Source organism: Dendrobium catenatum, unplaced genomic scaffold (assembly GCF_001605985.2).
Source record: "Dendrobium catenatum unplaced genomic scaffold, ASM160598v2 original_scaffold_96786, whole genome shotgun sequence".
NCBI classification, from domain to species: domain Eukaryota; kingdom Viridiplantae; phylum Streptophyta; class Magnoliopsida; order Asparagales; family Orchidaceae; genus Dendrobium; species Dendrobium catenatum.
Genome location: NW_021415225.1, coordinates 634,740 through 655,393, shown reverse-complemented (window position 1 = coordinate 655,393; position 20,654 = coordinate 634,740). Strand labels below are relative to the sequence as shown.

Genomic DNA, 20,654 nt, shown 5'->3' with positions numbered 1-20,654 from the left:
AATCTTCAACACCTTTGCATCATTAATCAAAATAAGAGAGGCAATAGCTGATACATGAGAGAAAAAGAGATGTGAGTCATGTGACTCACAAGAGAGAGAAAGAGAGGGGGGCTAGAAAGTAGCTAAGGTAAAGAACAACAGAGATAGAAATGTGATGAATGAGAAGAGAAGAAATCAATTGAAAGGCTGAGACCCAAGGGTGAGAGATAATTGGATAAAAATAAAAATGGCTAAAGATCTAGGTTTAGGTCATTTGTGAGCCCTTATAAATCATAAGGGTGTTAATTGTTGTCATTGGAGTAAATCCAATGGCCATGCATCCATCCGCTAAGACCGCGACTGCTTATCCCGATTTAGATTTCGTTTGAGATGGCTTTCTTGTTGCTTCATAAAGCAGATTTTTAGTACACAAATTAAAAATTTTATATTACAAAGCTATTTTAAGAAGCATAAAGAATGTTGTCCTAAACGAAGCCTTGAAGAAATAGCAAGAGAAAATTATATAGACCTGCCATACGAAGCAGGTCTGCAGTTCATTTCCTTTAAAGAAAAGCATTCTGCAGCAACTCCAAGCCAAAAAGAAGTTTCACTGCTTCACCAAGTTAGCTTCCTGAGCCCCCTATGGAACATTTATATAGAACGGTCCGACGGTAACCAAGAGTGACCTCATGCCTGCAAATTCAACTATACATCAACATTTTACAAGGCATATAGTGTGGGAATCCGTCCTAGCTGTTTCTTCGGCTCTGGTAAGAGCATCAGTGAATACACTTAGGACTCCATTGATTGCTTGAAGATAAAAACCATAATTTTTAAATTATGAAATTAGATGCAAATATTGATTCCAAATTCAAAAAATCTCTAATTTCACACTCAAAATAACAGTAAACAAAAATTATCACTTTCTAAAATATGTTTTCCATTAAAAGCAGGCAAATTAGCCCTCAAAAGTTAAAAGCTTCACCAAGAAAACTAATCTTCCTGAGCCTAATAAAACAATTATAAGAAAAAGTATAACAATAACCACTGTTCACCAGACGTATGCAACCTCAACTACACCACCAGCATAATAAGATCAAATTATGGCTTCGTTTAGGACAGCTTTCTCACCGCTTCTTAAAACAGTTTTTTTTACAAAAATTTTAATCTTTAAACTAAAAAGCTGCTTTAAAATACAGGAAAAAAACAGTCCCAAACAAAAGCTATATCACATAGCGAGAAAATCACCTCTGCTTTACAATTTCTTCAGCTTTGGTAAGAGCATGAGTGAATACATCAGTAGCCCAGTCTTTAAAATCCTCCTGCACATAATGAAAATGAATTAGCACTATTCATATTTAGCACAACAGCATAGCAAACAACTTCTATGTAAAAAGAAATTATTATAACTAGCCATAATAAAAGCTGCTGATACAAGGGCAACTAACAAAGTGAATCGGCTCTCCAGTTCTTATGCGAGCATTAGGGCGAGCAAGCTCAGACTCGAAAGGGGTCCTTGGCCTAATTTCCTGGATTTCATCCCACTCTTCACGAGTAAGCATTCTGACTGTTCCTTGTTCAGGAGGAGCTTTTGCTATCTTACGCTCTAACCTTTCTTGGGCTTTGGTTTCATCATACTGCACAAAAATAATTTGTCAAATTAAGATCTATAAACTAATTCGAATAAAAAAATTAATAATAATGTAAATATGCATTACTAAGCAAGTAATATCTTAGCAATTAAATCTTTTAAATTTCAAGAAAATTTTGTTTTAGACCTTGTGTGCGAATCAAACATATTGCCCATGACTTCTATAGAATTCGTCTTCATACAACTAGTATTTGAAAGTTTCAGGACCGACCACAATGGCATAAAATCGAACAGTGCATCAATAAACATATGCCTTTATAGTAATGTTTAACAATTACACTTTTTTTACTTGAAGAATATTTGTTTTTGAAATTGAGTAACAAACATAATGCCCTTGACTTTTATATTATTACATCGTCACTAAAGAGTTGCATTTGAATCTTCCAGTGATAACCACCACTATTACCATACTTCAAAAAGGTTGTAGTAGCTTTAAGAAATTAAAGCAAAGGGTAAAGGTGATGCGAACATCCAAAAGTGGACGACTGGACGTTACTCAATGGAAGAGACGAAGATCAACGACCGAGATCACTCCTTTTTTTTCTTGGTTTATTAATTGTATTTTGATTTAATTTTGCATTTATTGTTTTTACCATTATGTAAGAGTCTTGTCTTATGTTAAGCCCAAGGGGCAAAGTTGTCTTTTTTTTTATTTCTTTTGTTTTGAGGCCTATATATATAGAGGTCCTTGCTCTTGTATCAGATGATGGATTATTAATAAAAAAAGGGTTTGCACTTATGTTCTTTGGAGAGAACTTGGGTGAGATTTTTATGAGATTTCTATGGGAGGGAATCAAAGCTTCCACCAGCCGCAAGATGGGTCCGGGCTCGTGACTTGAAGTCCCTTGGAGAAGGGAAACGCATTACCCGTCAGCTGTAGGATGTGTCCAGGCTCACGATTGTATCTTTCTTTCCATAAATCCTTTTCTCCTCCTCCCTTAATCGCTGGCCAAAATCCCCCACTTGCCACCACCCAATTCTCCCACAAACCCCTCCAAAGCCACAAGCCTCCTCCACTTTATCCATATCAACTGCCGGCCATAAACCGCTCCACCTCCATAGCCAGCCAACCACCTCACCCCTAGTCTGCTCCCTCCTTCATTCCCCTTCATTTTCCTAAATTAGGTTGAAGATAATTTGAAAAGAATTTTGAATTCAAATCCAATTAGGGGGAGTGTGAAGGAGATATACCTTGGGAAATACTCGTGGTTTGAATTTCTTGTGATATTTGTTGATTTTGACTGGACTTTATTTGGTTGTATAATAACGAATTCCACTCCCAAGTTTGAAATTATCCTTCACACTCCCCCTGAATTTCAAAACTAGTGAAGTATGGTTGTTTTAAAAAAAGGTAACATCCACGATTTCAAATACCTTCCTAAAAGTAGGGCAAAAGCATTTGTAACCTCTTTTTGTCAAGGAATAGCCAATAAAGACACATTTTGTGAATAGATATGAACAAAGGCAGAGCACCTAAAAACTTTAGATGGAAGATTTGATGATATGAATCGAGCATGAAGATAGGTTTTGAGTAGAGTTTGTCTAATTTTAGTACCCGAGTAGGTAACCTATTTATTAGGTATGCAGCAATATGAATGACTTTCCTAGCATAATAGATCTAGCAACTTCTAAGAGTTACCTATTTTTTTCTCTCAGCTACCCCATTTTGTTGAGGCATATACGCACATGAACTCACTTGGATTATCCCTTAGCTTAATAGGTATTCTCTCATTTATAGAATGAAAGTACTCTCTCCAATTGTCTGAGTTTAAGATTTAAATTTTTATATCAAACTAGTTTTGAGTCATCAGCTGAAATGATTTGAATATCCTTTCAACTTCAAATTTTTCCTTCATTAAATAAACCCAAGTGAGTCTAGTATGATCATCAACAAATATCACAAACCACCTTGCACCACTTATATTTTTAAGTTTTGAGGGTCCTCAAATATCACTATGGATCATAACAAATGATTTAGAAGGTTAGTAAAGAACAATTGGGTAAGATGATATGATATGTTTAGCCAATTGACAAGTTTCACATTTGAATAAACTTGAACTTTTATTAATAAATAAATGGGAAAAAATCTTTCCAAGATGCATAAAATTTGGATGACCTAACATATAATTTCACATGATAATCTCTCTATCTTGACCGACTTTAGAATGACTCTCAACAAACTGAGTCGTAATAAGATAATTCTTAGCAGCAATTAAGGATTTGGGTGTCTTGATATATTATAACCCAGAACACATCTCAGCACTATCAATCTTATTCTTCGAATCCAATTCACGAAAAATATATATATTATTGAAGAAAATTGTTAAGCAATTCTATCACAAGTCAATTTACTAATGAAAATCAAATTGTACTCAAGATTGGGCACATAAAGCACCAATTTAAAGGTGATAGCTTCTGTGCCAAATGCGGAAACAATTCCCAAAACTTTGAATGCTGAGTGATCAACAACCTTAACTACTCGTTTTGAATGATAAGGTTGATAGTCTCATGTCATGTGATATGATGCTCCTAAGTCAATAACCCAAAGTTTTGACTGTTTTATATCTGAGTGAGCATGTAGGCTGGTAGCAGGTTCTGGAGATTATTGGTTTGTGATGTTGTTAAGCAGCAACTTCAGCATCTCTAAATGTTCCTTGGTGAAAGGAATGGCTTCAACTTTGATGGATTGATCTTACGTTGTGTTGACAGAGTTCGTCTTGCTTTATTGTGCTAATTTGTTTGCCTTCCAATCAGCTGGTTTTACATGAATCTTCCAACATGTCTCATTTGTATGTCCTAATTTGGCACAGTAATCACACCATAATCTTCCTCTTTTTTATGCTGATTTTCAACATATTAGGGGTTTCGATTGCAGAGGATAGTAAGAGCATTTCCTTATTCAACATTTGAAGATCCTTGGAGGCCTCCCAACATGACCTTTCTTATGCTTTCTTCCCTTCAAACTTCAGAAAAGGACTCCCAGATATTTGGTAGAGGTTTGGTTCCCATGATCCGTCCTCTAATGCCATCCAAGTTCTTGTTCAAAACCATCAAGAATTTGAATATTGCTTTTGCCTCAACAACCTTTCGGTTAAGTGTGTGATCTTCTGAGCATTCCCATTGATACTATTCAAACATATCTAATTGTTTCCAATAACGGGTTAGAGTGCCAAAATATTGAGTTATCGTTAGGTCCTCTTGTCGGCAATCGTGAAGGATTGTCTCAATTGCGAATAGCTTGGAAGTGTTGTCAGAACTAGAGTATGTCTCTTTAATGGCCTTCCATATTTCTTGGACCGTCTTGTAAAAAAAGAAAGTTTACACCAATTTCTACATTCATGGAGTTGAAGAGCCAAGACATGATCTGATGATTCTATGCTTTCCAATTTTTGTAGAGAGGATCGGTTCGCGATGGTATAGGGGCATCACCAGTGAGATAGTCCTATTTCCCTCTCCCACAAATAAACATTCTCACCGATTGAGACCATTGAAAAAAATTTGCCCATTAAATCTGTGGTTTGTGATGAGAAGAGGAAGAGAAAAAGAGTTCTCTACAGATCCAGAGTTTTCGGTCTTTAAAACGATAATATTTGGGTATGAAGATGAGATCTCGCAATCCATGGACATGGTTGGGTTTCTTCGGTTGAAAGAGAAGATGAATTTTGGGCAAGGTTTGCCGGTGATTGAAGAGAGGCTATCGACAGGATGATAGAGAGTTACCTTCGACTGAAGGTTGGAAGAAAGAGAGGAAGCTTTGCCACCAGCACTCAGAGAAGGCTTAGGATTTTCCTAAGCTCTGATAACATGAAGAAATTGTTTAGGGAAATTGAATTCAAATCTTATTCCTTGAAATCATTACATATACACTCTAGGAGAATAAACAGAAAAAGAAATATATTTAATCTAATTAATTATAATAAATAGAAGAGGAAATTCATTTAATCTAATTGATTCTAATAATTATATCCCACAGATCTTGGTGTCAGAAGAGGAAATCTACAAATGCAACCCACGGTTGGGTGGGTTGCAACCTATAGATTGTTGACCTGTCAAAGTAGTGGGCCCCACCCTAGCTGTGTGATTCAATAGTATTAAATTTTGATCACATTTTAAAAGCATTTTTTATGTAAAATGACATAGCATCCAACATTCCTAATGCTACTAGATAGAATAATGGATGATATCACAAAAATAGATTTGAAATTCTTAATTTTAAAGAGCACCAATTAAAACAACTCATAATTTTTCGATGTACACTCAAAAATAGGAAAACTTATCACCAAATGATAGCTTAATAACCACCCAAATAAATAAAAAATTGAAACTCTCAAAAATTACAAGTTGATTAAGATTCACAAGGAAAAAATAAATATGATAACATATTTGACTAAAATCAACCACTTGCAAAAGCCAAAGATGAACGATTTAGAAGAAAAATAAGAAAATCATTCATAAATAGAGAAAAAAACACATCGCAAGTCAGTATAAGGATAATGATTTGCTCCGAAAATTGGTGTCGCTCTTACACCATGATCGAAAGAATCAACACCCAACTAAGCACTCAAAATTCATAAATTTGAATTTCCTTTAAAAAAAGTTACCATTCTACCTGCTTAGGAAAGTGGGTGTATTAGATTTGACTTATGTTAAACAAGATAGAGGTAGACATAAAAAGACTTTGTTAGAAAATATTATAAATGACATTTCTTTATTAGATTTAAATAAGAATTTAACTCTTAACAGACAAAATGGAGAAAAAGGATTCATGTAGCCAACACAGTGGGGTGGGATAAAGGCTTGATGTTGTTGTTGTAACAAATTATCCATTCTATGAATTAGAATTTTCTATTCAATAACATATATCCAACAAAAATTATAAGTAAAATATCATTAGACAAATCAATAATCATACCTGAAACTAGTAGCACTGTAGGAAACAATTACTTAAATATTTTTTTTAAAAAAAAAGAAGAAGCTTGGAGCTATACTTTCAAGATTTGCAACAAGTTGTGTGCACTCCTTGGATATCATCAAAGCCTATGTTTATTACTCCCATATAGCTTTCATTGTATGGCTCATATGTTTGATTCCTCTATTACATACTTGTCAATAGCCACATGGTGCTATAGCGCATGATGCAGCGCGTGTCATTTTAAACATGATGCATAATATATTAGATAAATATAATATGTTTTAATATGAAATACTATTAAATTAAAAGATAGACCATTATGATAATAAAACAATCAAAATGATGCTCAAGTTCAAGTAATAAATATCTCAATCACTAAAAATTTTAAATATTATAATCATTTTTTCAAGTCCATTTGTTTTGTAAGAAATGCAAGAATTCAAGACAACTAAGCTCAACTTAATAAATATTAACATAAACTATAATTTTAAATTTAAAACCCTAAAGAAAATGGTATGCGCTATTGCACATAGATGATGCAAATAGCACGCGCTATTTTGAACTAGTGCGTCGCGCCAAGCAAATGACACTATATCAACACATCCTAAAATTGGAATTTTTCGGAGCCCACACATAAACTATAATTTTAAATTTAAAACCCTAAAGAAAATGGTATGCGCTATTGCACATAGATGATGCAAATAGCACGCGCTATTTTGAACTAGTGCGTCGCGCCAAGCAAATGACACTATTGATGCGCCACATAATGTCACGCCATGCGCCATAATGCAAGTCATTTTGTGTTATTAAAATGCATGTCTATAATTAGTGCAATTTTGAACATCACATTCATTTTTAAATATTTCTAAACTCTCTTAAAACTTATATGACAATTCAATTAATAGAACTAATCAACCTATTTGACATTACGTTTGACTCAACTAAAGAATTTCAATTAACCCCCCTAAGAATTTTTTTCTTTAGAATTATCCTCATATTTTGAAGATATACATCCATAACCCCTATTCTATATTGTGTGGTCAAACTCTCTTATAAATACCTTATAATCTTGGTAGAAGATTTTTCTTTGCTTCAAGTAAAAAATATGATTGAGATTTGGTGTTTTAATTTTTATCAGTAACTATGAGTTCATATTCCTTAACAAATTAAGCCAAACAAAACCTCGACTTACAAATGAATAACCAAATGTCATTCATACAATATAAAAACTTGTTGTGCCTGCAATATTCATGGCGGTAGAGAAATATAAAGTTTAATGTCTTAGCGTTATACGAAGATCCAGCATGCATGCAGATAAAAGAGAGGGTGCAGTACTTATAAGAGACACCAAGAATTTTATGTGGAAAACCCTGAAATGGGGGAAAAACCATGGGGCCTAACCCAGTTTGAATGAATACACTAGTATTTGTAGTTGATTACAAATGAGACACTTCCTTGGGGGGAAGGCCTTGGCTTGATGTAACAAGTCTACATCATATGGAGTGCATTACATGATGGGAATAGGAAGAATTATTATTGACGTGTTTGTTTGGTCAGAAGGGCAATAGTCGGAGGATGACAGAGGTTAGAAAGATCGTAGTCGATGGGTGATGAAGGTCATAAAGCCCGTTATCTAGTGATGGAGGTTGGAAGAACCGTAATCAGCAGGCGAAGGAGGAAGGAAGGACCGTAGTCGGCAGGCGATGGAGATCAGAAAGACCGTAGTCGGCGGTCATAAAGATCGTTGTCTGGTTCATGATGGGAATAGGAAGAATTATTATTGACGTGTTTGTTTGGTCAGAAGGGCAATAGTCGGTGGATGACAGAGGTTAGAAAGATCGTAGTCGACGGGTGATGGAGGTCATAAAGCCCGTTATCTAGTGATGGAGGTCGGAAAAACCGTAATCAGCAGGCGAAGGAAGACGGAAGGACCGTAGTCGGCAGGCGATGGAGATCAGAAAGACCGTAGTCGGCGGTCATAAAGATCGTTGTCTGGCGACGTGGTCAGAAGGACCGTAGTAGGCGGGAGACAGAAGTTAGAAGGACTATAGTCGGCAGACGATGGAGGTTGGAAAGACTCTGGTCAGCGGGCGATGGCGGTCATAAAGATTGTTGTCTGGCGACAAAGGTAAGAAGGGCCGTGGTCGGCGGGCGACGGAGGTCGGAAGGACCGTTGTCGGGTGGAAGCCCAAGAATAATTGAAAGTAGGGTGGAAGTTCGATGTCAGTCGGCGGCCAGACAGGAGTTCAACGTCAGTTGGTGACTGAGCAGAAATCCGACGTAAGTCGGTGGCCAGACAAAAATCAGGTGTTAGTTGGTGGCCGGGCATAAATCTGACGTCAGTTGGTGGCCGGGCATAAATCCAACGTCGGTTGGTGGCCGGGAATAAATCAAGCGTTAGTTAGCCGGGAAGAAGTCCGATGTCAGTTGGCGGTCGGGCAAAAATCCAACGTCCGTCTGTAGCCAGTAGGAAGTTCAAAGATTGGAGGAAGTCCGGCGTCGGGTAGAAATCCGGGGACGGATAGAAGTCCGGTATCGGGTAGAAGTTCGACGAAAGTTCAACAACGGGAAGAAGTATGACAACTGGCGAAAGTCTGACATCTGGTAGAAGTTCGGCGAAGGGCGGAAGTCCGGAGTCGGGTAGAAGTCCAACAAAAGTTTGGCGATGGGCAGAAGTTCGGTTACAGGCGGAAGTCCTGTGTCGGTTGGTGATTGGGTTGAAATCCGGCATCAGTAGGCTGTCAGGTGGAAGTCCAACATCGATCAGCTTCCAGGTAGAAGTCCGGCGTCGATCGGCAGCCGGATGGATGCTCGGTGGTGGTGATGGAGGAGTCTGGTGGCAAGAGAACTCAAGTTTCTCTTCTTCCTTCTCTTCTTTGCTTCCTTTGGGCCCCTTCTTCCCCACTCCCATGAGAAATGAGGGGTCAATTTATAATTTTCTAAGAGTATCATGGCCAATATATAGAAGGAAGATCAAGGGTAAATTGGGAGTGGTTTGAATGGATGGCTAATGTTGAATCCCTTGATCATGGACCGTTTATTAGGTATTTGAATGTCTTAATGATATTAGAATTCGGCGATCTTGGGTTCGTTGGATTTGACGCATCGAGCCGCTCGATTCGACTATAAGCATGTCACATTTGGAAATTGTTTGGTAATCTAAATTATGGATTGAACCTTCCAAATATGCTTCGGGTCTTTGATTTGGACTCATTTGAGCTCGGATTGAGTCGAATTTGGTGCCGTTGAGTTCGTATTTCCGAGACATTCAGTTCGACTATAAGTTTGTTGAAATCGGATTGTCTTTGATTTAATTTTTGAATTTTTCAATTTGATTTTGCCTCAAGCTTTGTGCCCGATCAATATAATTTTTTGATGATACATCAAAAATAAACATCTACATATGAGAAAAATGATTGATTTCAAGCAACAGGATTTCACCTACATTGATCAAAGCCACTCATGACAAAGAAACAGGAAATAATGAGCAGCTAAATGCCATACATAAAACAGAACCAGCTATCAGCAACAGTATCCCAAGAAACAAAGTATATTTTACTTAAAGCAGTAAAAACGCTCATGAACATGATCAAATTGTTTAAATCACCATAAAAACAAGACAATAAAGCAAAAATGGACTTCTGCAGGACTTCGTAAGCATACCATCATGAGGACTTTGGCAAAAAGGGCAATCGCAACTGCAGTGAGGATCATTGGCATGGTTGCAGTGTCCAGCCAACTAGAGGATTCTGGCACTTGAACGAAGAACTCATCATGGCTAGGATTTCTACGCCTCTGCCGGAACCGTTCTCGCTCCAGGATTCTTGATCTTAGGATATCGGCTGGGCTATCAGCAATTGTAGCCTGTATTGGCTTCCTAGAACGGAGTATTGAGCGCAAGAACATCATTTAACTTCCCACAAAGAGAATGGTTGTGCTACTACACATGGGACAAAGATTGAAAAACGGTTATCTATGCTTGTCGTCCCCCTTTGGTCACGACTCCACCAAATTTAGGACCTGTTTGCGTTCAAGCACTTAGAGCTCATGTAGTTTAATAATGCAGAGAATGCAAATGCATTGTAGTCTGTTTTATCTAAAGCTAATTGTTAGGATGTAAAGCAAACATTTTGAATCTGCTTTCATATTCAATTTGAATTAAAAGAAAAAAATTATGAAACAACATTTCATTCATGTTTTGGATAAAAGAGTATAGAGTACTGTACTTCTTAAAATGCAATAGCAAGTTTACCTCATATGCAAATCTATACTTCTTGATACTCCGCCCATATTATTCATTCAAGATTGCCACAAATAAAATGACGGTTGATAGTCTACTTAAATAAAATCTAATTAAAAAAAAAAAACACATAGCATTACTACCATCAAACAGCAAAGCTTACACAATACAAAAATCAACTGCTCCACCTTCATTACCATAAAATCAAAAGTAAATGGGTATGAAGTAAACGTTTATACATCAATAGTAAATGGAATTAAATAACCTGTTGCTGTTCCATGACTTTGAATGGGTACAAGAAAATACAATGAAGTTAGAATTAATTAAAATATAAATCCAAACAACTTACTTCTTACTTCAAAATTTATACAACAAAATTCAATATAATTTTGAAACTTAAATTCAAAAATAAAATAAAATCATGAAACAAAATAAATCAGATAGGAAACACTTGTAGATCTCAAGTATTTCCTATCAATCTTCGGAAAACAACGAGAATTATCCACAAAAGTATGCACAAAACCACGAAAACAGTAGATAATTTGTATTATTTGATGAAAGGAAAACAGAAAATAGCAAGATACAATTGATCCTCAATTCGAGAGGATTGATCTCTCCCAAATCTCAAGACGCCGCTAGAGCCCAAAGAAAAACCTAATTCTAAGAGATCTCAAATTTCAGACAAATTCAAGATCTCCTAACCCTAGGAAAACAAAGTGTTTAAAGCATACAAATCAAAAGGAAATCCCTAAACAGTCCCTACATTCAAATTTCCCTCTTAATCCTCCAAAATTCTTTCTTATTTGGCTCCCGAAAGCATGCGGATCGAGCGGCTGTAGTAGGAGACGGAGATATACCCGCCTCATTCGCGTCTGGGCCGGTCCCACGTGGACCGGTCTAATAAAGTCATGGTCATTCATTCAGTTTGATCAATGCTAAAATAGCACTAAGTTGATATTCAACTAAAACAAAACCTGTTAAAAAAAAAATAATAGCATTTAAATATCATATAGTTTAATTTTTTTATATCATGGATAAATAAGATTATAGAGTCACCTTAGCTGATTTGGTACATAAAACATCAGCCTCTCGATGATCTTGTTAGGAGAGTAAATGTACTAGATCAGGTCTATGTTAATAAGATAGGTAGACGTAAACATAAAAAGATATTGTCAGAAAATATTAAAAATGATAATTTTTATTGGATTTAAATGAGAATTTAACTATTAATAGGACATAATGGAGAAAAAAAATCATATAACCAACCCCATATAATGGAATAAAGCCTTGTTGAAAAAAAAATTATGTAAATGCAAATTCTTTAAAATAACCTGTTTATTATTTTTCTAGATAGATTTATAAATCTATATTATGTATAAAGGCTGATGTAGTTAAGAATCATTCAATGCGCGCAATTAACTTTTAATCTTAGTACAAAGAGTGACATCGCAACTTAAGATAGCATATGAAATTTATTTCCTGTTTCAACATATTATAAAAAGAAGTTATTTCAAATAATCATTACATACAAATTAAAAAAATAACCCACTTAGCTATTGAAAGAAAAATATTGAACATAAATGCTTAGTGCATATGTATTTTTACTAGTTACTGTAAATGTTTATTCAATCCAATAGGCGCACCACAATTTAATAAAATCATAACTGAAACCATGTACACAAATGACTTATGATTCTCTCATATTAGACAATAACAGAGCAATAATCTCATTAAAAACTGCATGCACCTTTTGAATTAATACTGCTGGCAGCTTTCTAGGGCCGGCTTTGCAATCTATGAGACCGCAAGCTGGCGAATCCTAGCCATTGTGGTGGGAATGAAGGATAGGAAATCCATCCTGGAATTCAAGTGGAATAAATATTGCAAGTACTAAACTATCTTTCTTTATTTCATAGAAGCTTACATAGGAACATGGTTAATATTTGTATATTTTACTATATTTCATGTAATTACGAAATAATTAGTTGATTCCATAGATAGAATCTTCATGGTATCATAACATTAGGAAAAAAATTCTTAAGCATTACCAATCTAGCAATAGTCTTCAACGCATGCAATCCAGTAGAAAGGCACCATCGCATCCCACTACAAAAACTATCGTCATTGTTCCTACCTAACAATAGCTGCAAGAAGAAACACGGCCAGCAAGAAGTTCGCCGACAGAGTAGTTGAACCCACTGCAGCAAGCTTCTAGCAATTTGTTTCCACCGTCAAAAACAAGATCACCACAAGCAAGCTTCAAGCAATTTGTTTCCACTGCAGCAAGCTTCTAGCAATTTTGGTGTTTTTTCGCTCAAATTGTGTTTCCGTTACTGAAAAACGTAAATAACTTTGTATTGGCAAAACTTTCACCACGTAACTTTTTGTATGTTAAAGAGATCATGATTATGAGCATTTTTTAGTATTTATTTGAGATTTTTCATATAGTGATTTTGAAAATACAATGATTTTTGCCTACCCCAAAATTTATTTTAACGTCTAAAAATAGTAGTGCGGTAAAATAAAAGTCTTAAAATATCATTTTACATAATCCCTGGTAATTTGGTAATTTTCTGAAAATGTGTTTTTTTTCCAAATAGGATTCTTTGTTATATACCATTATGACATTTTTTTAGCATCTTCTAAATTAAGCTCAATTATGCACTATTTATTGCAATGCATTGAAAATAGATGTGGATATGTGCTTGAGTAATAGCTGGTTGTTATTACTATTATAGTATTATGATAATAATCTGCGTGTGTAAAACAAACAAAGACTGGTTGACCCGTAGGTTGGAGACTAATTGACATGTACATGAAGGTGGGCCGACGGGCTTTCCTTTAAATACTGTGGTTTGGTGTTATTCTCTACTAATTCACGTGATACACTGATTGAGATTTATAAGGAGATTATTACTGTTTTGACGGGCAAAGGGTGAAGACTCTATTTACTGAGTCAACGGTTTACTAACATTGATACTAACACTGAAAAACACCATGATAATCAGGGCTTCTGCTTGTTTACTATGACTACTGAAATGCATATTTTTAAGCATTTTTCTTATTGTACGGATTTATTAGTACTTCATATATTTACTGTTATTGTATTATTCTACTGCTCCTGCCACTGGATTGTTACTGTTATTGATATAGATACTTATAATATTTAATACTACTGATTTATTGTACAGATAATAAACATGTGATATACTGAGCATGAGAATGAGATATTGATTTAATGTTGCTGATATAGAATGCCTAGATAGCATGTGCACATTTCAATAGCTGATATACCATGCGTAAATTCCTATATGAGTTTCTTACATTGATTTGATTTCAACTGTCTTTACTGATGTTTTGATTCGATGCTTTATCCGATTTCTTTACTGATTGATATTATTGATGTAGCAATTACTTTATAGATTTGACACTCATACTAGTTTATAACTTTAATAGCTTATGTACCATAGTGTTTTATTGCTTACAGATTATATTCCTACTGTGTTTGAGTTTTATTATTCTTGGACTGATTTAATGATCATATGAATACAACTACTATAATTTGATTGTTGACAAACATATTTCTCCTTCACCGTGCTTTGAATTTAGTTATAGATTTTGGTGACATGCTGGACTTTTTAAGCTCATTATATGTGGTTAAATGATTTCAGATCAGGGCATGGGAGCATGAGTGTGAGGCTGGTCAGATTCTTCAGGTTCTGTTTATTTTTATTATAGTCATGAGTAGTGTATATGATTTTTGGGAATGAATATAGATGTCTACATTGATGTTTTAAATTATAGAATATGTTGTGTTGTTTATTACTAATAGATGACATTAGATAGATCTGATTGTTGATTATTTAAAGGATAAATAAATAATTCTTCCAATTTAAATTTTGGGGCATCACACAAACATCAACGATTATCAAAGTTTTAAATATATATTCAAAATGAATAGAAAAAAATTCCTTATTTGATCGCATATTATGAAATCTTTCTTAAAAAGGAAAGGCTAAGCCACTTTTGTGAGATGGTATTGATTTTGGTGCATGAGATGTAGAAGATTCCTCAATTATGTCATGGCTGTGGAATTCAATGATACAGAAAATCAACAAAATCCAAAAGTTCCTAACCACAACCAAAGATATATGGGATGCAATGAAGCAAAAACATTCAAAGCTTTGTGATGCCAACTTAGTTTATGAAATTAAGATAAAAATTCACACCACTAAGCAAGATAATATTTCACTTACCAAACATTAAAACAAAATAAAAAGTTTGGGGGTCAAACTCAATGTCTTCTAGTGTATTAAAATGAGATGCAATGAATATGCTGCTATGTTACGAAATTTTATAGGAGAAAAAAATTATGAATTCCTAGTTGCATTGAATAATAAATATAATCAAGTATCTAAATACTGGAAAAGATGCTTTCCAATCTGAAGGAACTGTTTTCCATGATTAGAAGTGAAGAAGAGGGATGTCGTGTTATGTTAGAAGCGCCATCCATTGGTGAGAGTACTTCTCTAAGTGCTGTTCCTACCCCAAATGCAAGGAGGAATAAACCATACAAGATCAAATAGAATCCATCATGGTCCAATAATCAAGAAGATATGATCTACAATTATTGTAAAAAGCAAGGAAAACAAAAAATCATCTGGAAACTCAAATTAAACCCTTGATACAACAAAAACAAACCCTAATACCAAAACTAGTTCAGACACGAACAAGTCAACACCACTTCTATGGAAGATAAAATCATTGCATAGATAGAAGAGATAAAGCAAAAAAGAAATAGAGAAACTCCACATTTGCTTGACAAGATTAGATAAACCAATGGATATGTGCTTTATGACTCAAACATATGGGTATTATACTTTATACCTCTCATGTGCTTCTAAAAATAACTAAACCAAAATTTGGATAGTCAACTTAGGTGACAAGCCATACTCTTGATAAGTTTAGATTAATCTGCGATATACTTCATGGTTAATTTTTCTTGAGTTTGTTTCTTAAAACTCTCATTTGACAACTTCTTAAGATAGCATTTCCTTCTTTATACCTTCATATTTAGCTGAAGTTACATTAAGCTTAATCTATAAATTTAACTTTATCAAAGTTTACATATCCCTTTATCTTGCCTTAATTATTTTATACATCTCATTATCCTCTATTAATACCTAGTCTGCATGACAAATTATCAAGAGCTTAATCTTTGCTCTACTAACTACCCTCTTTGAACAACTTCTAGAGACCATACAATAGTTCATGTCTAAATAGTATTTTGTTTTTATCATTCTTTGAAAATCTCTATTACATAATAGCTTTATACATTGTCTTCACTACTAAGTCTTCTTACTTATGCATAATCAATTTCCGGACTCTCCTAAACTTTAATGATATTTTACTTAAAGAAAATAATCATTTTAATACTCCAATCGAGTTTGGTCTTACAACTTTATTTTTGTAGAACAAAATAAAGCAATTGATTGGATTAGAGAAATGGATTAAATGTGGAAAATATATAAATTTAGTTTGAAAATATCGAAGTTTTTGGCCAAAGAATAACAACCTAGAGCTTGTCAATAAGCATGATTAGGGAAACATTAATTGCAAGGAACTACTCAGATGGTGAATAAGTAAAAAAATTTAGAACTTAATTCTTAAAACAATATCAAATTTCTTAGGCAATTCAAACACGATGTTGGTCTATGTTTCATAAACCACGTGAAAAAAATTTAAAATTCAACACCAACAAACTAAGCCTCTTTTAATTTTTTTTTCCTGATGATCAAGTCCCACATTAACATGGAATTATCACCCAAAATATTGAGATCAGCCTGAAACGAACATATCTAAAGTCTACAAATACATAGAAGTGAAAACAAATTGTTTCACAGGAATATTACAAATATGGTATTAAGTCGGATTTATAACACAAACTTGCTATCAATGCAGCATTCAGGAGATGCATCAAATGTCAATATGAAGTTTTTTAAATCTTCCTTTGCAACTTCCTACTAATGATGTTTTATTTCTTCCCCCTTTCCTAAGGCTTCAACATATAATTAATATTTTCCCCTCACCACTGCCTTATTTCGAAACCTTATCAACACAGAGAAGCAAAAAAGCAAGATGGACACTCTTTTAAAGGGAAAAGAACCAATTCAGAAGGGAAATTCAGTTAAAATAAAGAAAAAAAAAAGTAGAAAAAAAAAAGATTCAGACCAATGTCAAACTTCAAGGGCACTTGATACTATAGGAATCCAAATTTAAATACAAGTTATTATCTAAAACATTGAAATTCTAGAAAAGAAAATTTTAATGACATCCTGAAAATACTACCCAAGCAATACATATGTCAAAAAAGTCCAACAAGGAAACAGGCCTTTCATAACTTCTACAATGGTGCACTTGATACTATAGGAATCCAAATTTAAATACAAGTTATTATCTAAAACATTGAAATTCTAGAAAAGAAAATTTTAATGACATCCTGAAAATACTACCCAAGCAATACATATGTCAAAAAAGTCCAACAAGGAAACAGGCCTTTCATAACTTCTACAATGGTTTGGTGAATCATTAGTGCTTTTGTAACTAGTTAGAAGCTTTCAGTTCACTGACAAGGTAATGCAAAAAATCATACTGTATCAAAGTCCTCCCAAAGCACTATGCTTGGAGAAGCCTTTTTCACCTCTACTATCAAGGCAGCGGCCATGCTAGTTTGTTGATAAGATACTTTCAAAGCCCCTCAAAATTAGCTGACAATAGAAGCATTCTGAACATCTTGATGATGATGCTTAACATTTTGTTCTTTGTTAAAAGAAATCAAAAGAAAGACAGATTCAAATTCCTTAACGTACAAAACTTTTAAGAACTTGCTTGTCTAAACCTGAAAATGCCTTACCAACTTCAACATCCTTGTCCCAAATAATTTTCTCCACAATGTTGCGAGAAGCATTTCCTTCATTCCCTAAAAAAATCGGAAGATCCTATAGTGTGTGCATGAGGTTCAATCGGATAGCTTCTTCTAATTCTTACGCCTTGAGTTTCTAATAACTTATTCAGATATTTTCCCACTCACTGATGTCAACTGACTTAACAATGTAATCTTTGCTATACATAATCGAAACCACGGCATTTATACACTCCTTTGGAAACAACAGCTTCAGTAATGCATAAGAAAGATCTATTGTTTCATAAAAAATTGGATAACATTGATACTAGATCTGTTGTTTAATAATTGGATAACATTGATACTTCAATGTATTTAAACGCATATCATGAAATATCCTACTTTCGAAATAACAAGGGAAAAGCCTGGGAAAAAAATTTGATTCTAAACAGAAGCAGGTGATAGGAAGTTAAAAAATAGCCAATTCAGTCAGTCGTGTAGTCAAGATTCAACATCAAGATAGCCATCCACAATGTTTAGAACAATTCAGCTGAGGCTATTTGGCAACAGGATTTATGCAGGATTTGAGCAGGATTTATGCTGAAAAACCCTGCCAAACAGGATTTAAGCAGCCGGCAGATCTCACGGCAGAAAAAATCCTCCGTTTCCCTCTATTTGTTGTAAACCCCGGATTTACTAAATCCTGGAGTTCGGCGGATTTACGGGATTTGGCTGAAGAAGCGCGCGAAAGGGAGAAAGATAGTTACCTTCACTCACAGCAAGCGAACTCCCGTCGCTACTTCCGATCCAACAAGAAGAACGGCGAAATGGAAGGAAGATCGTCGAAGGAGGCGAAGAAGGCTTTTATCGACTCGTTCAAAACCCTACCTCACGCGCGAAGCAGGGAAAGTCGAACAGCAACGAAGAAATGGAGACGAGAAGAACAAAACTTAGCAATGACTAATTAGGCTTAGGGCTGCAAGCGAACCAAACGTTCCATGAACTACTCAGTTGTTTGGTTCGATTAAAGCTCGTTCGTGATCGTTTAATTAACTAACAAATAAACTTGAACAATGTTTTAAATACTCGATTCTTAAATAAACAAGCTTGAACACTAATGCGTTCAGCTCGTTTATGTTCGCGAACAACATCAGTTGATGTTCATGAACAAGCTCGATTCGGGTTTGATTAAAATCGCTCGATAAAAACTTAAATAATACGTTATTATAAAAATGATAAATATTCATGATATAAAAATTTTAATTATAACATAATAATATAATTATTTTTTATTAATAACAAGAAACATTTCATATTTGTCCATGTTTGTTAGATTGTTTGTTTAGGATGTTCATGAACATATTTATGGTTTGCTTGTTCAATAGATTGTTTGCGAAATATGTTCACGAACATAGCTTGTTTAAAGCTCGATAAGCACTAAACAAACGAACATGAACCAAACATGAACGAAGTGGGGAATAGATCTGCCTCCTCTACATGTTAGCGAGGAAAGACTATAGAATCTTGAAGGTTTCCGATCTTGACATCTTTATGTTGAGGTTCGTCATATGAGAAATTTTCCGGAACGTATTTTGGCATTTCGGCTTACACCAATTGTCGACACTTTATATTTTCGACTCTGGAGCTTCGACGTCCGAATAGGGGGGCAACTGATTACGTCATGCACAAATTTAGCTTTGATCGGGCGGAATCCGGAGGCAAAAGCTAGTTTGAAGACTTCAAAATTATAAATCCGGGGGCATATGACTCGCGAAATTTCAGCAGCTTACGTCAAACGAGCGTCTCAAAATGAACTCAACGACGCCCAAATCAACCCAATCCGAGCCCAATGAGTCCAAATAAGGACTCAAGTGCTGTTTGAAGGTTCAACAGGCATTTGAGTTTACAAACGGTCTCCGATTTTCGAGCTTATACTCGAATCGCGGATCAACGAGACGAATCAACCGGACCCAAGGTCGCTGAATTCCGAAATCATTAGGCCTTCAATGGCCACCGACGGCGCACGGTGCGTAGGATTCATATCGGCCGTCATCTTGACCACTCCCTATTCGCCTTGTCTCACCTTATTTACGGCCATGCCATCCAGAAAAATCTTAAATAGGCTCATTCTTCACAAAGGGTATGCCACAAGAGAGAGAGAAGAGAGGAAGGGAGTAGAAGAGAAGGAGGAGCTTCTCCTCGACAGCAGCGGACCACGCGCGCAGACCACCGTCAACCTCGCGGACCACAGCAGAACTCGCCGACGCACGCGGACCTGCGGCCACCGCAGAACCCACGGACCACACCTTAAGCCCGCGTTCAGTCCCTACGCTCTACTGAGAGCCACGTCCTTGCCGAAGACCCGACGTTCTATTCAGGCGCTGAACATTCTTGTCCTTTAATCTGCGAGACCCACGTCTATTTAAGTAATTATTGTTAATCTGATACTTGGGGGATCAGTTCTTTGTAACACTCAAAGTTAGTGGAATATTTTCAATGGCTAGGCTCGTGGTTTTTCCCCTTTCAAGATATTCACGTAAAAATCTTGTGTTCTCTGTGTGTGAGCTAGTTATCCGTACAACGCTAAGATGAGAATTAATCTCTATCGTTCGCGCTTTTCTAGCCCGCAACACTATATATAATATTCATAACTTACTAATTATTAACTCCTATATTATTCTGATAATATCTACATTTTATTAAGAATATTGCATCTATTACTAGTTAATTATAAATTTATATTCTAACTATGTAATTATTATTAGATTTTAATCTTATCAATTAATTGCATTGATAAATTCATAGCTAATTACAGTCTCTTCTCTTTCGATGGCCTAATTAGGCTGCAAACAATCGGCCCGAGCGAGTATAGTGAGTTCATGTTGTTTTGTTTACATTAGCTTGTTCATGTTTGTTCTGTTTGATTCGAGCTTTATTATTTGTGTTCTGTTTGGTTCGTTAATTTAAAGGT

General features: G+C 35.2%; 1 protein-coding gene across 2 annotated transcripts; it reads right to left on the bottom strand.

Annotated features, from left to right (window-relative positions):
• On the bottom strand, nucleotides 1-10,816 carry LOC110108994. 2 transcript variants are annotated; one of them, XM_020839876.2, is made up of 5 exons: nucleotides 10,795-10,816; nucleotides 10,206-10,562; nucleotides 1,428-1,616; nucleotides 1,228-1,301; nucleotides 1-672 (listed from the first exon to the last, which is right to left on the bottom strand). In XM_020839876.2, the coding sequence occupies exons 2-5, from the start codon at nucleotides 10,449-10,451 to the stop codon at nucleotides 603-605; spliced, it is 579 nt and encodes a 192-aa protein (XP_020695535.1). In that variant the 5' UTR covers nucleotides 10,452-10,562; nucleotides 10,795-10,816; the 3' UTR covers nucleotides 1-602. The 2 variants fall into 2 exon arrangements, with proteins under 2 accessions (XP_020695535.1, XP_028547797.1); XM_028691964.1 differs by lacking the exons at nucleotides 1-672; nucleotides 10,795-10,816 and having other exon boundaries at nucleotides 880-1,301.
• Between the last annotated feature and the right edge of the window lie 9,838 nt (nucleotides 10,817-20,654).